The sequence below is a fragment of the Pelodiscus sinensis genome, chromosome 7 (assembly GCF_052426305.1).
Source record: "Pelodiscus sinensis isolate ZL-2025 chromosome 7, ASM5242630v1, whole genome shotgun sequence".
NCBI classification, from domain to species: Eukaryota; Metazoa; Chordata; order Testudines; family Trionychidae; genus Pelodiscus; species Pelodiscus sinensis.
In genome coordinates, this window is record NC_143058.1 from 67,736,205 (window position 1) to 67,754,011 (window position 17,807).

The window sequence follows — 17,807 nt, forward strand, 5'->3', positions numbered from 1 at the left end:
CTGGCACTAAACATTAAAAAGGCCGTAGAGCAGTTTTTAAACTAAGAGATGGGGGGAAAGCCGATTGGTGTGGAGATGCACGTAAATCGGAGGGAGACTTCTCTTAGAGTATTGATAGAGATTCTCTCAGCTGTAGTCAGAAAAAGAGGAGGAGAGAGGGCAAACCAGGGGCCAGAGCAGACAAATAAGTAGTGGCAAATTTTTGAAGTGCTTCTACACAAATGCTAGGAGTCGGACTAATAAGATGGGTGAACTAGAGTACCTCATATTAAATGAGGAGATTGACATAATAGGCATCACTGAAACCTGGTGGAATGAGGAAAATCTGAGACACACAATCATACCTGGATATAAAATATATCGAAAGGATAGAGCAGGCCGGATGGGTGGCAAAGTGGCACTGTATGTGAAAGATAATGTAGAATCAAATGAAATAAAAATATTAAGTGAGTCAACATGTTCAATAGAATCGCTATGGATAGTAATTCCATGCTCCAATAATAAGAAATTAGCAGTAGGGATAGATTACCGACCACCTGACCAGAACAGCGATACTGACATTGAAATGCTGAGGGAGATTAGAGAGGCTACCAAAATAAAGAACTCTATAATAATGGGGGATTTTAATTACCCCCATATTGACTGGATACGTCACCTCAGGAAGAGAAGGGGTGATAAAATTTCTCAATGGCTTAAATGACTGCTTCTTGGAGCAGCTGGTGCAGGAACCACCAAGGGGAGAGGCAATTCTTGATTTAGTCTGAGTGGAGCTCAGGATCAGGTCCAGGAAATAATTGTTACAAGATCGCTTGGGAACAGTGACCATAATATAATAACATTAAACATTCCTGTGGTGGGAAGAACACCTCAGCAGTCCAGCAACCTTGCATTTAATTTCAAAAAGGGGAATTAGACAAAAATGAGGGGGTTAGTTAAACAGAAATTAACAGGCACAGTGACTAGAGCCAAATCCCTGCAAGCTGCATGGAAACTTTTTAAAGACACCATAATAGAGGCCCAACTTAAATGTATACCCCAAATTAAAAAACATAGCAAGAGACCTTAAAAAAGAGTCACCGTGGCTTAACCACCATGTAAAAGAAGCAGTGAGGGACAAAAAGGTATCTTTTAAGAAGTGGAAGTCCAATCCTAGTGAGATAAATAGAAAGGAACATAAACACAGTCAAAGTGTAAAAATGTAAAAAGAAAAGCAAAAAAAGATTTTGAGGAACAACTAGCCAAAAACTCAAAAAGAAATAACAAAATATTTTTAAAGTACATGAGAAGCAGGAAGCCTGCTAAAACACCTGTGGGTCCCCTAGATGATGGGACTATAAAAGGAGCAATCAAGGACGATAAAGACATTGCGGATAAACTAAATGATTTCTTTGCTTCACTCTTCACAGCTGAGGACGTTGGGGAGATTCCCAAATCTGCACCGTCCTTTATGGGTGATGAATCTGAGGAACTGTCCGGGATTGAAGTGTCATTAGAGGAGGTTTTGGAACAAATAGAAAAACTTAATGTTAACAAATCTCCGGGACCGGGTGGCATTTATCCAAGGGTTCTAAAAGAACTCAAATGGGAAATTGCTGAACTATTACCTGTGGTTTGTAACCTATCCCTTAAATAGGCTTCCGTACCTAATGACTGGAAGGTAGCCAACGTGACACCAATATTTTAAAAGGGCTCTAGAGGCGATCCTGGAAATTACAGACTGGTAAGCCTAACTTCAGTACCGGGCAAATTAGTCGAAACAATAGTAAAGAATAAAATTGTGAAGCACGTAGAAGAACATAATTTGTTGGACAAAAGTCAACATGGTTTCTGTAAAGGGAAATCCTGTCTTACTAATCTATTAGAGTTCTTTGAAAGGGTTAACAAACATGCGGACAAGGGGGATCCAGGAGATATAGTGTACTTAGATTTTCAGAAAGCCTTTGACAAGGTCCCTCACCAAAGGCTCTTGTGTAAATTCCATGGCCATGGGATAAGAGGGAAGGTCCTTCCATGGATTGAGAACTGGTTAAAAGACAGGAAACAAAGGGTAGGAATAAATGGTAAATTTTCAGAATGGAAAGGGATTGCTAGTGGTGTCCACCAAGGGTCTGTCCTGGGACCAATCCTGTTCAACTTATTCATAAATGATATGGAGAAAGGGTAAGCAGTGAGGTGGTAAAGTTTGCGGATGATACCAAACTGTTTAGGATAGTCAAGACAGAAGCAGACTGAGAGGGACTCCAAAAAGATCTCACCAAACTGAGTGATTGGGCAACAAAATGGCAAATGAAATTTCATGTGGAGAAGTGTAAAGTAATTCACATCGGGAAAAATAACCCCAACTATACGTACAGTATGATGGGCTAATTTGGCTACGACAAATCAGGAAAGAGATCTTGGAGTTATCGTGGACAGTTCTCTGAAAACTTCCACGCAGTGTGCAGCAGCGGTCAAAAAGGCAAATAGGATGCTAGGAATTATTAGGAAAGGGATAGAAAATAAGACTCAGAATATCTTACTGCCCCTGTATAAAACTATGGTACGCTCACATCTTGAATACTGTGTACAGATGTGGTATTTTGGCCTTGGAAAGGGTTCAGAAAAGGGCAACTAAAATGATTAGGGGTTTGGAACGGGTCCCATATGAGGAGAGGTTAAAGCGACTCGGACTTTTCAGTTTAGAAAAGAGGAGACTGAGAGGGGATATGATAGAGGTATATAAAATCATGAGTGGTGTGTAGAGGGCGGATAAGGAAAAGTTAATTATTAGTTCTCTAAATAGAAGAACTAGAGGACACCAAATGAAATTAATGGGTAGCAGGTTTAAAACTAATAAAAGAAAGTTCTTCTTCACACAGCGTGTAGTCAACCTGTGGAACTCCTTGCCAGAGGAGGCTGTGAAGGCTAGGACTGTAACAGAGTTTAAAGAGAAGCTAGATAATTTCATGGAGGTTAGGTCCATAAAAGGCTATTAGCCAGGGGATAAAATGGTGTCCTTGGCCTCTGTTTGTCAGAGGCTGGAGAGGGATGGCAGGAAACAAATCGCTTGATCATTGTCTTCGGTCCACCCTCTCTGGGGCACCTGGTGCTGGCCACTGTGGGCAGACAGGCTACTGGGCTAGATGGACCTTTGGTCTGACCCAGTACGGCCGTTCTTATGTCAGTAACCAAGAGAGCTGGGGCTTGGGGTACAGGAGGGGGGTACAGGCTCTGGGCTGGGATTGTGGGCTTTAGGGTGCAGGAGGATGCTCAAGACAGGGCTGGAAGGGAGCTGCAGGGGATTGAGGCACAGGCTTCCCTGGATGGCTCGATGTTGGGGCCAGCATGGAACAGCTCCCGTCCACCAGCTGTGGCTGCTTCCTGCTGAGGCTAGCAGAGTATGGCTCCCTTCCAGTGGCCACAAAGGGATCCTCTCTGCCAGCTCAGGCAGCTTCTGAGCTTGAGGGAGAGGCACTCTTCCCACTGCAGTCCTGAGCTCCTGTGCAGGGCTTAATGGGAAGCTGTGCAGACGTGCGGCTTGGGGGAACTAACGTTGGGATTACGTTTTTCAATGTGCACTGCTTTGCATTTATCGGCACTTAATTTCATCTGCCTGTGAGATCACTTCAGAATTCTTCACGTTAAACTTTGGACTTAACCCAGTTGTATTGTACCATGCTACTCTGTTCACAGACCAGACGGCTTTCTAAACACTAATCATAGGCAGCAGTTCTTTTGTGGATATGGCAGAAGATGCTCAATGACTGACACAAGGCCTTTTGTTTGCAAGTTGGCTCATGGGCAGCACTTAGTGGAACCTTCCCAATGACCAGAGACTCAGCATATGAAAAAGCCACCGAAGTAAGAGAGTGGTAGCTAACAGGGGTAAGTTTCCATAATTCATTTGTTTCAGGTTTCAATCTAGTTTTGTAATAAAGAGTTGGGGAAGCACCCATTTCAGGTCGCAGCCTTAACTAGGGGGTGTAAGTGACTAGTCAAGACACTACTCACTTCCCCACCTCCCTTTCTCTGAGACAGCAGGGGGTGGGGAGAACCAGGAGCAGAGCTTAAAAGCTAGTTCCCCCCAGCACTGCCGCAGTAGTATGGAACGGGGCGAGGTGTGGCAGAGCTCCTGCTGCAGCTCTGTATTTTAAATGTAGTAAGAGCCACTTGGCAGAGGTGCACTGGTCTGGGATGCAAGCCAGGACTACTCAGTCCCATCTCATGCCAAGTCTGGGACCTACCCCCGCTGTGGATCTGCAGTTGAAATGTAGTAGGAGCTGGCTGTACTACGTTGAAACTGCAGAGCCGCAGCAGGGTCCTATTATGGACTAACTGAGTAGTGGATACAAATTGTCTCAAACATGATTAGTCAATTACCTGCTTCTTAATGCCCTTAGTCCTAATACCCCAACACACAAACCACTAGAGGCACCTCTGCTGCCCCTGAAAGAGACACTTGGAGATTATTATATGCCATACAGAACCAAGGAAAATGAACTCAAATCTCTAGATCACAGGGCTGGCTACCTGCTACTAACTTAATATACAGGCAGTCCCCGGGTTACATGGATCCGACTTACATCGGATCCCTACTTACAAACGGGGTGAGGCAACCCCGCATTAGCTGCTTCCCCCCAGCAGACCAGGGAGATGCGAAGCCAGCGCCCCCCCCAAGCAGACCAGGGAGACGTGGAGCGGCTTTTCTCAGCAGACACCTCAGCTTGAGAATAAAGGACTGAGGGAAGTGAGGTGTGGGCGAATAAAACTGAGCTCTGGAGAAATGTTTGGCTAGAGTTTCCCCTACAATATGTACCAGTTCCGACTTACATACAAATTCAACTTAAGAACAAACCTACAGTCCCTATCTTGTACGTAACCCGGGGACTGCCTGTACAGAATATATACAAAAAAATGAGCATATAGTAAAGGGCTTCATTTTAGATCTGTCCTAGTAGACTGTAGTTTCTGGGGAAGTGGAGAGGCTATCCTCCTCTGGACAACCTACATTGTGTTTTATCTGTAAACCCCTTTATTAGAAACTGCATAGCTACCTTTCCTAGTGACTAGTCTCCCAGATGGAATAAGGTGTTTCCTAAACTCCTGAATCTTAACTTTTCCAGGAATATCTAGGCTGATGACAAGAGGTGTCCCAGTGATGCTTCAGAATTATGAGAACCCCACAAGACTACACTAGTTGTTATAAGTAGAAACCAGGTTTAACAATAAAAAAATTGTTCATTTATTAATGATATTTGAAATATGACAGGAAAACAATACAGGAATTGCACTAGAACTTTTTATAGAACTTAACAGAAAGCCAGAGACCCCATCTTGCTTGCAGTTTGTAATCAAAAGTACTGTTTGTCGTATACATTTGTCACAATATAAACGTGATATAATCTAGAGGGATTAAAAAGCTCATAATGAAAATTTGACCAATAGTGATAGTGCATGCCAGGTCCTTTGGAATTGCAGTAGCCAGCAAACCCAATACCAGTTAGTATGATTCAAAATTGAAATACCACTGACATAAAGTAACTTCCAAGTTAGGTGTGTTTCAAGTCTTTAAAAAGGGATTTGTCACAGAATAATCAATTGATGGGAAAGAAGTGTGAGAAATATAATGGGACCCAGTATTAGCTGGCATGCTAGATCAGAGCTGCATTACTATCATAGTTACACTGAACTCACTTAAAAGGTGCTTGTGTGACACTGTACAAAAAAATAACCATTTATATCACTATTGCTACTATTATTATTTAATTGCAATAGACCTTGTACAAAGTATGACTTTTAAAGAATCAATGGAAACGCTATAGTCTGCTAAAAGTATTGCTATCCTGTTTAGATGCATACATTATCCCAGTGTATGAAGTTATAAATTGTTGCTGTGTGTTTTATCGCAAACGTGTTGTGTTCCTAAGTAACAGCCAAAATGTAGATTTACAGCCGCTGTCTACAAAGGTTTTATTTGGAACAGTTTTCACAATTCATGTGGATTAATTCTTGATTAAGTACTACATTTGTTTTGAGAAAATCCTTATTTCTAATTTTAACAAGAGCAGCTCTCGCTGAGATTTTTTTAAAAGTTGTCCATGATCTTTGGTTCTTAGAAGTAATGTCTGGTTTTGCAGAATGCAAATGCTTATAAATCACTCTTTCCCCCACCCCTCCACAAAATAAATAAATAAACAAATAAAAATCTGAGCAGTAGATCTTGCCTTTTGAAACTTTACGACAGTGTGTCAAGAGCAATAATGCATTCATTGCTTTCAGTTACAGACCGTAGTAGAAAAATATATTTCTAAAGTACCATTTCCAGTGTCAGCCTCACCTGTTGAATATTTCTTCTCCTCCAAAAAAGACGGGGAAAAAATGCCAATCACTGAATGTAGCAGCAATAAGAAGACTGCTGTACTTATTTAGTGGACTCTTCTTGCTACTTACTGCTATAAGGGGCATGCATAATTGGCTGGATAACTGTTCTCAGAGAGTAGTTATTAATGATTCACAGTCATGCTGGAAGGGCATAGCAAGTGGGGTTCTGCAGGGATCTGTTTTAGGATGGGTTCTGTGAACTATCTTAGTCAACTATTTAGATACTGGCATAAAAATAAGTATGCTTAAGTTTGCAGATGATACCAAGCGGCTGCAAGTGCTTTGGAGGATAGGGTCAAAATTGAAAATGATCTGAACAAACTGGAGAAATGATCAGTGGTAAATAGGATGAAGTTTAATAAGGACAAATGCAAAGTGCTTCGCTTAGGAAGGAACAATCAGTTTCACACATGCCAAATGCAAAGTGACTGTGTAGGAAGGAGTATGGCAGAAAAGGATCTAGGGGTCATGATGGACCCAAGTCGACAGTGTGACACAGTTGCAAAAAAGCAAACGTGATTCTGTGATGCATTAACAGGAGTGCTGCAAGCAAGACACAAGGTAATTGTTCTGCTCTATCCTGCACTGATTAGGCCTCACTTGGAGTACTGTGTCCAGTTCTGGGCATCACATTTCAAGAAAGATGTGGAGAAATTGGAGAAGGTCCAGCGAAGAGCAACAAAAATTATTAAAGGTCTAGAAAACATGGGCTATGATGGAAGACTAAAATACTTGGGCTTGTTTAGTTTAGAAAAGAGAAGACTGAGAAGAGGACATGATAGTGGTTTTCAAGTATCCACAAGGGTGATATAAGGAAGGAGAAAAATTGTTCCTCTTGGGCTCTGAGGATACGACAAGAAGCAATGGGCTTAAATTGAAGCAAGGGAGATTTAGGTTGGACATTAGGAAAAACTTCCTAACTGTCAAGGTGATTAAACACTGGAATAAATTGCCTAGGGAGGTTGCGGAGTCTCCATCGCTGGAGAGATTTAAGAGCAGGCTGGATATACATCTATCAGGGATGATCTAGGCAATGCTGGGTCTTGCTGTGAGGGCAGGGGACTGGACCTGATGATCTCTTGAGGTCCCTTCCAGTTCTAGTATTCTATGATTCTATGATTTTCTTTGGTGTAGAAAGCAGATTTTCATTCTGCTGCCTGTACTGTACTATTTTATGTTACCGCCTACCAGCCTTTCCCCCAAAACAAAATAACAGCTTTAGTGCTGTTTAAAAATAAAGCAAAAATAGCCTAAAGCATCCAAATACTCATGAGCATGTACAGGGCTCGCCGACTGGCAGCGAGCCCCACTCGCCAACTGCGCGATTCTGCGCTTTGCTCATGTGCAGATCATTCCGCGCATGCGCAGATCGCTCCGCACCAGATCTTCCAGGATGTAATCTACTCGCCACGAATGAGTAGATTACACTATTTGTCAAGCCCTGACTGGTATAACAAACTAACCAAACAGTCTCACTGACTGAACTACATGGGATAAAGGAATAGTCACATGTCCTGTAAAATATTACCTGTAGTAATCATGTTTGTCTTTTGAGTACATGAGCTGATCAATGCATGGCCTCTCATCTATTTTCTCTTCCCAAGTTCCTTCTTTCCATCCTTCTGCATAGCTTTGTAGGACATATACCTGCTCTATAAAGGGTCCACCTGACTCTGAATAGGAAGAAAAGAGAAATACTTGAGATATATATAGCAGCATTGTTTGCCCTGTTTTTGGTAAGAAGCTGCCATAATTTGCAACATATTCTATAGAGTTATAGTCCACTTAGCAAAAATAATATATACGAGTCATCTATGGAAATGAGAGGAGTCCAGGGTTTATTCATTACCCATCTCCATCTAGATGGTGGATTTTGTGTTAGATACATCTAAAATGTAGATTCAGCATAGATTCAGAATGCTGGATCAAGCAAACAATTCATCAAATGATAACAAAAAAATGTATCACCTTTGAATGTTCCTCTTTCCTTTTGCACATTATCTTGAAGACCATAAGAATGACCATATGGGGTCAGACTAAAAATTAATTTAGCCCAGTATCCTGTCTTCTGACAACAACCAGTGCCAGCTGCCCTGGAGGGAATGAACAGTTAATTATCAAGTGATCCATTCCCTGTAGCTTGTTCCAGTTTTTGGTAAACAAAAGCTAGGGACATCATACCTGCCCATCTTGGCCAATTGCCATTGATGGACCTATCCTCCATGAATTTATCTGGTTCTTTTTTGAACTGTTAGTGTCTTGATCTTCGAAACATCCTCTGGCAAGGAGTTCCAAAGGTTGATGCATTTTTTTCTATTATCCAGTACATTTCCTTTGGACTAGTTTTTCTGTTAAAACTGCTTTCTAAGAATGTTTGAGTTAATTTTTCAGAAAAGACTGTACACTATGTGGCTTCACTTGGCTAGCTGGAAAAATGTCAACGCTAGGAACTACTTGGCTGCTGTAGGGATGTGCAGTGTTCAAAAGGACTCCACCCCCATCACAAGAAATCAAATACAATGAAAGAAAGGTCAGCAAAATGAGGGAAAGAAAGAAAAACCCTCCTAGGTATAAAGTCAAATTCGGAACAACAAGGTACCACTGGAAGATACTATGCCATGACTGTAGGGACTTCATTTCAGGCCTGGTGAAGGGACCTGACACTGGTAACCCTTTTAAGCTGTTGGCAGATACAGCCAACAACTGTGCCTCCTGACAAAAGATGACATAAGTTAAAGCTTTCAATGAGGTGGGCGGCTGCCTTTGGTAGCAGAGCTTCCCCCAAAAAGGGAATGACTAAACCTTGAAGGGACAGGGCTCTCTCCCCTTTATTCTCCATTGTTGTATTTTTCTTGTCTTATTTTCACTCTTCTCAAAAGAGGAGGAAACATGTGCAAGGTGTGGGCAGCAACCCCGGTTACAAACTTATATTCAGAAATTAAGCTTAAACATTCCCTCATTAATTCTTGATTAAGGGCTGAGAGAAAGTAGATGGAAAATGAGATACAGTTACACGTATCAGAAGGGTAGACATGTTAGTCTGTCTGAAAAATGAGTTTTGTGGTACCTTAAAGACGAAGGCTATGTCTACACAGCAGCATTTTTTTGGAATAACGTAGTGCGTGTCTACACAACAAGCCCATTCTTGTGAAATAAATTTAAAAAAACGGGCTTCTTATGGTGACTCCTGTAACCTTTACTGTATGAGGAGTAAGGGAGGTTGGGGGAAGAATGCTCTATTTCAAAATAATTGCTGTGCAGAGTGCCAAAAGTCAAAACAAGCTATTGTGACTTAAGTTATGCAATTAGTGTAGCTCAAATTGCATACCTGATTTCGAGTTTAGCCCTGCTGTGTAGACGTACCCTAATAGATTTATTTGGGCATAAGCTTTCATGCACAAAGACCCACTTCATCAGATGCTGATGAGATACTGTTATAGAATTTAATAAACAGGTGAAAGCACAAAATAACATTTAACAAAGGAAACTTTATCTTCCAGTTTCCAAGTTCTCAGGAAAAAAAAGTCATCTTCCTAATCTCATTTAGCCACATAAATTGAAGATAACTTACCTTTTCAAGATTAGGAATAGGAAGTGTAGGTGGGTGTAGAAAATATGGCTTACATTGCCAGTCTCCATCCACTGTTGACTATGAAGGGCCAAATTCATATTTGTGGTAACTACATTAGGGATGTTAAAATGCATGTAATTGAGTAACCGTGTAACTGCTGAAAATTTGAGGTTACGCACACAGGGGCAGTCAGCTCTACCCAGTTCCCTGCACTGCTGCCTCTGTATCAGAGGCAGAAGCACTGGTGGCGGGCAGTTCCTGAGGAGCTGCTGAGCATGAGGTGCCAGCTTTTTAGCTACCTTTCTGCATGTACTGGGAACCTGTGTATAAGCATGAATGTTAACCAATGAGCCCAGACTCATCAGTTAACCGTATACATGGTTACACTTTCACATCCCTAAACTCCACTGAGGAAAACTGGGTGTTTCTGTTAGTCTCTAAGGTGCCACAGGACTGCTTATTGTTTTTGAAGAAAAATGAGTTACTCCAGGGATGGACTGGCCCCAAAGTCTCTTCTGTCCATCAATTTTTTTTTTTAAAGGGACATTGGGACTCTCAGAAGAATACAGGCATGACTTCACCTGAGATGGTTTTCAGAACATGCATATGAAAACAGAACATAGGCTGGCCATGCTGTTTGCCACAGTGCTGCTCCCAAAGGTCAGCTCAGGGAGTTCTCACAGGAGGGTCCTTGTCCAGCTCTCCCTGAAGACAACAAGACTCTCTCCTTCAGTTTCCATAGGCAATGGATGGACTGTAGTACTTTACTAGGAGTAAGTACAGCTGATATCAGGTAAACAGGATTCTTCTAGCTTTATTATAAAATATTAACATTTCAGAGTTGGCCTCTTCCATCCTTTTGCTTTTACCTTTAAGATTTTTCTCTCTTTCTTCCTTCTCCCTTCTCACAAGCAAAATCCCTGACTCTATTTCTCAACCTCACTCCCCCCAAACTTTTCTTTTCATGCCAGAAACCTGATCACGCTTAAAAGAAGAGGAAATTGCCAGCCCTGCCATTCTCATACATTCAGAGACCTAAGGGCAGTACAAAGTTAAGAGAAATTTGGCTAGGTCTTAATAAAGAATGTAAAATAATGAGGCTATGTCTAGACAGGCATGATTTTCCGGAAATGCTTTTAACGGAAAAGTTTTCCGTTAAAAGCATTGTCGGAAAAGTGCGTCTAGATTGGCACGGACGCTTTTCCGCAAAAGCACTTTTTGCAGAAAAGCATCCGTGGCCAATCTAGACGCGCTTTTGCGCAAAAAAGCCCCGATCGCCATTTTCGCGATCGGGGCTTTTTTGCGCAAAACAAATCTCAGCTGTCTAGGCTGGCCCTTTTGCGCAAAAGGGACTTTTGCCCGAACGGAAGCAGCATAGTATTTCCGCAGAAAAAACTGATTTCTTACAGTAGGAAGTCAGTGCTTTTGCAGAAATTCAAGCGGCCAGTGTAGACGGCCGGCAAGTTTTTCTGGAAAAGCAGCTGATTTTCCGGAAAAACTGGCCAGTCTAGACACAGCCTGAAAGTTTAATTTTTCAGGTGACTTCCAGGCTTTTACAATTAGAGTGGTTGTGGGATTTTTTCAAATGAGTGTGATGAAGTCAGTCTAATTGCTTTTCCTACAGTGTTTTTGAAAAATATTTAGGCTTGTGTGCTGAGGATAAGGAACCTATTTCATACCTGGAATTGTATGTTCATTAATGTCTCTGCACATATTTTCAGTTCTTAAGTCCAATATTTTTATAAGACACTCAATTTTGTTAAGGCCTGAAATTTGACCTTCCTTAAACTGTCATAACTTGAAGGGTGGATTGTTGGTAAGACTGAATTCAGCCTAAGGACAACTCATCAGTACTTGTGTTGGGTTTTGTTAATAATATAGATGTTTAGAATCCAGAAAGGGATAGATAACTGTCATTTGCTCTTGCAAAGCTATAGGCTTAAACTACTCACAATTATTTACTGCTGTACCTTATTTAGCTTTACTAAAAAGGCAGCAGAGTGAGCAGAAAACAAGATGTGAAATACGGAGTTTGAAAATATTGTATCAGGCTGACTTGTTTTGCACAAAAAAGAGCATATTTTTTCTTAATTACTTAAAGATATCAACAGTAGGGAATGACATTGCCAAAGAAGTGACAAAAATTCACGAACAACAAAGTTAAAACAAAAAAATTAAAAACAAGGAGCACTGTGACTTGCACTGAAATTACATTAAAATAATACTCAAGTGTCTCAGAAAATAGCACAAAAAATTCAAAGGCAAGTTATGTGATGGAACTCTGAGGATCTATTGTATACTTTGTGCTACAGTGGAAAAGGTTATCTGAGAAGTTTTGTTCAGGTAATGCCTACATGACGGAAGAGTCCAATCAGTAGAGGGCTTGATTATAGCATAAAGCTATTACATTTTTGCTTGGGTATTCTTGCCCCTAGCTAAATCTCTTGCATACACTCTGACCCTACAATAGTCACTTTATTCTGGCACAAACTCTCAAGCTCTCACACTTCCCATCACTGTCAACTAATGCACATCTACTGGACTGAAAATATACTATTCCAGTATATCTTAGAAAGCAATCCTTAAGAGCAATGATGCTAGAAACAAAACAAACTCTTCTGTGCCATTTGGAAAGACCAAGACTTTCAACTTCAGCAATGAAATTGAGTCTATCAGGAATGGAGGACTTACATGGTTGCATAATACAATGAACCTGAGTTGGGAAGAGAGTGTGAATTACACCAACCCCGCCAAACAGAACAGGATCCTGGCCTGGGATTGAGGCAGTTGGAGTCAATTTCATCTAAAGTGCATGAAAGTAAAAGATACCTTTCTTTCACAAATAGCTTGGACAGGAGCACACAGTACCCTTAGCAGTCCCTTCACCCTGAACTATCTACACAACAAATGTTCTGGTCCTCAGTGTAAACACACATGTTGATTCCATACAAGCTTCTCTATAGTTACACTTTAAGTCAGAGGTGGGCATTAATTTTTGGCCAAGGACCACTTAAAGTTTTGAAATGCCCCCGGGCCACCTGGAAGGGGTAGGGCCAGTATGCTTCTGGGCTACAACACCCATAGACCATGATTGGTCTGGGGTGGGGGAGCCCCTTTGCCCCCCCTTCCCACTAGACACGCACGCCAGGCCCTGCTGCATGCTCCTCACAGGGTAGGTTAGGGTGGGAGCAGGCTTTAGGTGCTCCCCCTACCCTTGGCCAATCGGGGCGGGGGAGCGTTTGAAGCCTCCTCCTGCCTTGCGAGGAGCACATGGCAATTTGATGTACTGTGCACTCCTCACAGGGCTGGGGCAGTGTGAAGTAAGTTTTGCACAGCTCCCCCACCCTCATGCCCTGATTGGCCTGGGGGTGGGGGGAGTGCCCGGAGCCCCCTCCTACCTGCGAGGAGCATGTGGCACTTCCAAATGCGATGCGCTCTTCACAGGGAGAGAGGAGGCTTCGGGCGCTCCCTCCACCCCCAGGCCAATCAGGGCCTGGGGGTGGGGGAGCTAGGCGAAGCTTCCCTTGCCCTGCCTCCGCCCTGTGCGAGGGTATGGCTCTTTGAAGGGCACTGTGCTTCACGCAGGAGAGAGGAGCCAACTTTGCATGCTCCTCTTGCCCCCCAGGCCAATCAGGGCTTGGGGGGTTGGGGGAAAGTGATGTCTCCTCCCACCCTGCGAGGAGCGCATAGCAGTTTGAAGTGCGGTATGCTCCTCGCAGGGCGGGAGGAATTTTCGTGCGCTTCCCTGCCCCCAGGCCATAATTGGCTAGCGGGCAGGGGAGTGGTAGGGCCTCTGTGGGCCAGATGAACCTGCTTGGCCTAGCCCTGCTTTAGGGAGAATAAAATCAGGTTCAGAACGTACTTTGGGCCTGTTGAAAATCATCACTTCTGAATGAGTCTATAACAGATGATCAGTTTTCTTCCTCCAGTGTTCTTTGGCCCTAGTCACACTATAACACAGTATTCCTGTTTAATTCAAATTGCTTCACATTTCACTTTCATAGTGACCAGGTTGAGTGACAGAAGTGCAGTTAAACTAAGAGTGTCCTTTTGGTGAGACAGCAGTCTTGCTTTGCAATCGTCAGAAGAGTAGCTGTGTTAGTCTGTAACTGGAAAAACTTAAAAACAATGAATAGTCTAGCAGCATGGTAGAGACTAACAAACATGTAGATGGTATCATGATGTTTATTAGTCTTTAAGGTGATGCCAGACTACTGGTTGTCTGCGTCTAGACTGGCAAGTTTTTCCTCAAAAGCAGCTGCTTTTGCGGAAAACCTTGCCAGCCGTCTACACTGGCCACTTGAATTACTGCAAGAACACTGACGATCTCATGTAAGATTGTCAGTGTTCTTGCAGAAATACTATGCTGCTCCTGTTCGGGCAAAAGCCCTCTTGTGCAAATGCTTTTGCGCAAGAGGGCCAGTGTAGACAACGCGGTATTGTTTTGCGCAAAAAAGCCCCGATTGCAAAAATGGCGATTGGGGCTTTCTTGCACAAAACCGCATCTAGATTGGCACGGACGCTTTTCTGCAAAAAGGGCTTTTGTGGAAAAGCATCCATGCCAATCTAGATGCTCTTTTCCGCAAATGCTTTAACTTAAACTTTTCCGTTAAAAGCATTTGCGGAAAATCATGCCAGCCTAGACGTAGCCATTGTATTTAAGTTTTTTTGCTTTGCAATGACACACAGTAACTTGTGAGGAGTAAGCTTTCCTACTGTAAAATAAGCATGGGAGAGGAAAGTTACACAACTTATTCAATCATTAAGCAAAGACTTGAAAACTTGCTTTTGGAGTAACACATAGTAAATGCCTTATACACATTGTTCTAGTACATATCAAACAGAAAAACCTCATAAGAAAACACATCAAAAATTTACTAACAGCTCACAGGTCATACTATAAATATACTTTACCTGCAAGAAACTGCTCATACTCAATAACAGGGATGTTTTTATCGAGGCTTGGAAGATCAAAGAACTCAGACCAAGGAATTCGGACCTGATGAATGTCAGGAGTCTGCCAGTGATAAAGACGTCCCCAGGGAGGCAGGACCAATACCCAAGCTTCAGTTTTCAGCAAGGTCTTCAGAAGAGAGGCAATACGAATGTAGACATCTCTGCGAAGATTGAACCCTTCAGGAGGATTGACATCATATAAAAGATATCTGTAAAAAGCAAGAAACCCTAATAACTTTTGGGAGACTTGAAGCATTTTCACAGAGAACTTACCTGTTGTGAACTCAGAGCCATTTTACTAGGCTTCCGATTTCTTAACTCCAGGGCTACATCTAGACTGGCAAGTTTTTTGGAAAAAGCAGCTGCTTTTGCGGAAAAACTTGCCAGCTGGCTACACGGGCCGCTTGAATTTCCACAAGAACACTGACGATCTCATGTAAGAAATCAGTGCTTCTGGCGGAAATACTATGCTGCTCTCATTCGGGCAAAAGTCCTTTTGTGTTAAAAGCTTTTGGGCAGAAGGGCCAGTGTAGACAGCTCAGATTTGTTTTGCGCAAAAAAGCCCCGATTGCGAAAATAGTGATGGGGGCTTTTTTTGCGCAAAAGCGCATCCAGATTGGCACGGATGCTTTTCCCCAAAAAGTGCTTTTGTGGAGAAGTGTCCATACCTATCTAGACGCTCTTTTCTGCAAATGCTTATAACGGAAAACTTTTCCGTTAAAAGCATTTGCGGAAAATCATGCCAGTTTCGACGTAGCCCTGGGGAAATGAAAGTGTAGTGCGAGCAGTATCACTAAAAGGCTGTACCATACTGCCTCAGAAGAAACCAAATCCCAGCGTCATCCTTACGTGCGTAAGGAAGCAAGGAGTCTAGGGGTCAGGCCCAAGCCGCAATACTGTGTGGACAGCACAGAATTGTAGCTCGACGACAGCCCCTCCCCAAATCCTGAGGGCAATCTCCATGGCATTTGCCTCAGGGCTCGGTGCAGCGCGCGGGGGAGCCGGGTGCTGCCCCAGGGCCCGGCGCGCTGGAGGGACGGGAGAGGAGGGAAGCGGCGGCCAGTCCGCTCTCCCAAGCACCGAGGCCGGGCTCTGCCCAGGCCCTTCGCCCGTGTGCTGGCCGTGCCCCGCTCTCCGGCCCACACGGCTCCTTTATCCCAGGCGCTGGCGCCGCGCCCGCAGCCCCGCCAGCCGCCTCACGCGGGCGCCTCCCTGCCCGCCGGCCGAGCGGCCGCAGCGGCGAGCACTGGCGCGCGGCGCAGCCAGGCCCCGCGTCCCCTCGCTCTCCTCACCGGCGGCGGGGCGCGGCGGCGGCGGCGGGCAGCGAGGCGGCGCTGTGCCCGGCCTGAAAGGCGCCGGGGGGCGGCTGGGCGGCGGCCAGGCCCAGCAGCAGCAGCAGCAGGAGGCGGCCCGGGCCCCGAGCCGCCATCTCCGGGCAGCTCTGAGGGGCGGGCTCGAGGGCCGGCCCGGCTGCTTGGCGCGCGCTGCGAGCACGGGGCGCCTCAGGCTGGCCTGGCTCCGCGTTCCCGCTTTCCCCGGGCGGGAGGGCGATCCAGCGCAGACACGTGCCCGGTAGCAGCGAAGGCCTGGCGCGTGAACCTGCGGGGAGCTCCCCCCTCGGGCTGCACCCCACGGCCGGGCCCCCAGCACGGGTCTGGAGGGGTCTCGCCCCCCGCTCTGTGTGGTGCCCAGGGGCACGGGAGGGGTGTGGAGCTGGGCACCGATTGCGGAAACCACCAGGAGTATCAGCCCGGCCCCGAGCAGTGTCCTTTGTCCGTCTAAATGACGGGTCACCAGCCCGTAGCTCAGGATCTACCTTAGATCTTGGTGATACTGATTGGGAGGCTAGCAGGAGCCAGCACTTGAAATGTCCCTGCCCTGCTGCTCTTGCCCAGCACCAAAAAGCTGCCCTCTGGGATCCTCTTGCTTGTTGTGCAGGGTGGGAGGAGACAGAGGTAAGGGGTGCTGATGTCATGCTTTGAAGATGGGATATATAGGAGGGCAAAGCCTCAGTGAAGGGCTGGGGCAGGGGCAGGGCTTTGGCAAAGGAACAGGGCAGGGGTATTTGAGTCTGAGGTAGATCCTCAACTGACTTAAATTAAAAAAACTTTTAAAACTATGAATAGTCAGGTATCATCTTAAAGACTAACAAAACCTGTAGAGGAGCTTCATGAGGTAGCCAAGTTAATCTGATACAGGAAAAAAACAGCAAGCAAATGGTCTGGTAGCACTTCATAGGCTAACAAAACATGTAGATGGTACCATGTGCTTTCGTGGGCAAAACCCACTTGTTTTGTTAGTCTTTAAGGTGCTACTAGACTATTTGTTGTTTTTTTTATATTTTTCCTGTTAGACTAACTTGGCTACCTCTCTGAGGTTATGTCTAGATTGCATCCCTCTGTCCATAGAGGGATGCAAATCAAGCACTTCGAAATTGCTAATGAAGCCGGGATTTAAATATCCTGTGCCTCATTAGTATAAACATGGCTTTTTTCTGAAAGGGAGTTTTTTTTTTTTTTTTTTTTTTTTTAAAGGCAGTTTAGATGCGGATCTGTTGAAAATAAAGTCTGGTTTACAGGATCTGTCAAAAAAGGCTTTATTTTTGACAGAGCCGCGTCTAGACTGCCATTTAAAAAAAACAAAACAACCCACTGGTTTTGAAAAAAGTGGTGGCCATGTTTATGCTAATGAGGCATGGGATATTTAAATCTCGGTTTCATTAGCAATTACGATGTGCCTAATCTATATCTTTCTGTCGACAGAGAGGTGTAGTCCAGACACACCCTAAGTTTTTAAATTCAAAAAGTGATGTTGTGTTGAAAAAGGTTGGACACCACTGACTTAAATGTCCCTTGCAAATGCCCAAATAGTCCCTGCACCCCACACATGTTGCTGCACATGGTCAGGAGGCCACATCTCC

General features: G+C 44.1%; 1 protein-coding gene across 2 annotated transcripts in view; it reads right to left on the reverse strand.

Moving 5' to 3' along the window:
* Positions 1-16,623, reverse strand: part of POFUT2 (protein O-fucosyltransferase 2) — a 47,927-nt gene extending 31,304 nt beyond the window's left edge. The window contains exons 1-4 of one of the 2 annotated variants that reach the window (XM_089779854.1): positions 16,180-16,623; positions 14,846-15,096; positions 8,329-8,448; positions 7,889-8,033 (exon numbers count right to left, since the gene is read on the reverse strand). In XM_089779854.1, the coding sequence (XP_089635980.1) occupies positions 7,889-8,033; positions 8,329-8,448; positions 14,846-15,096; positions 16,180-16,316 (653 nt within the window). In that variant the 5' untranslated portion in view covers positions 16,317-16,623. The remainder of the gene's footprint in view (positions 1-7,888; positions 8,034-8,328; positions 8,449-14,845; positions 15,097-16,179) is intronic. The other variant, XM_075934169.2, reaches the window with a different exon arrangement.
* Positions 16,624-17,807: the final 1,184 nt, after the last annotated feature.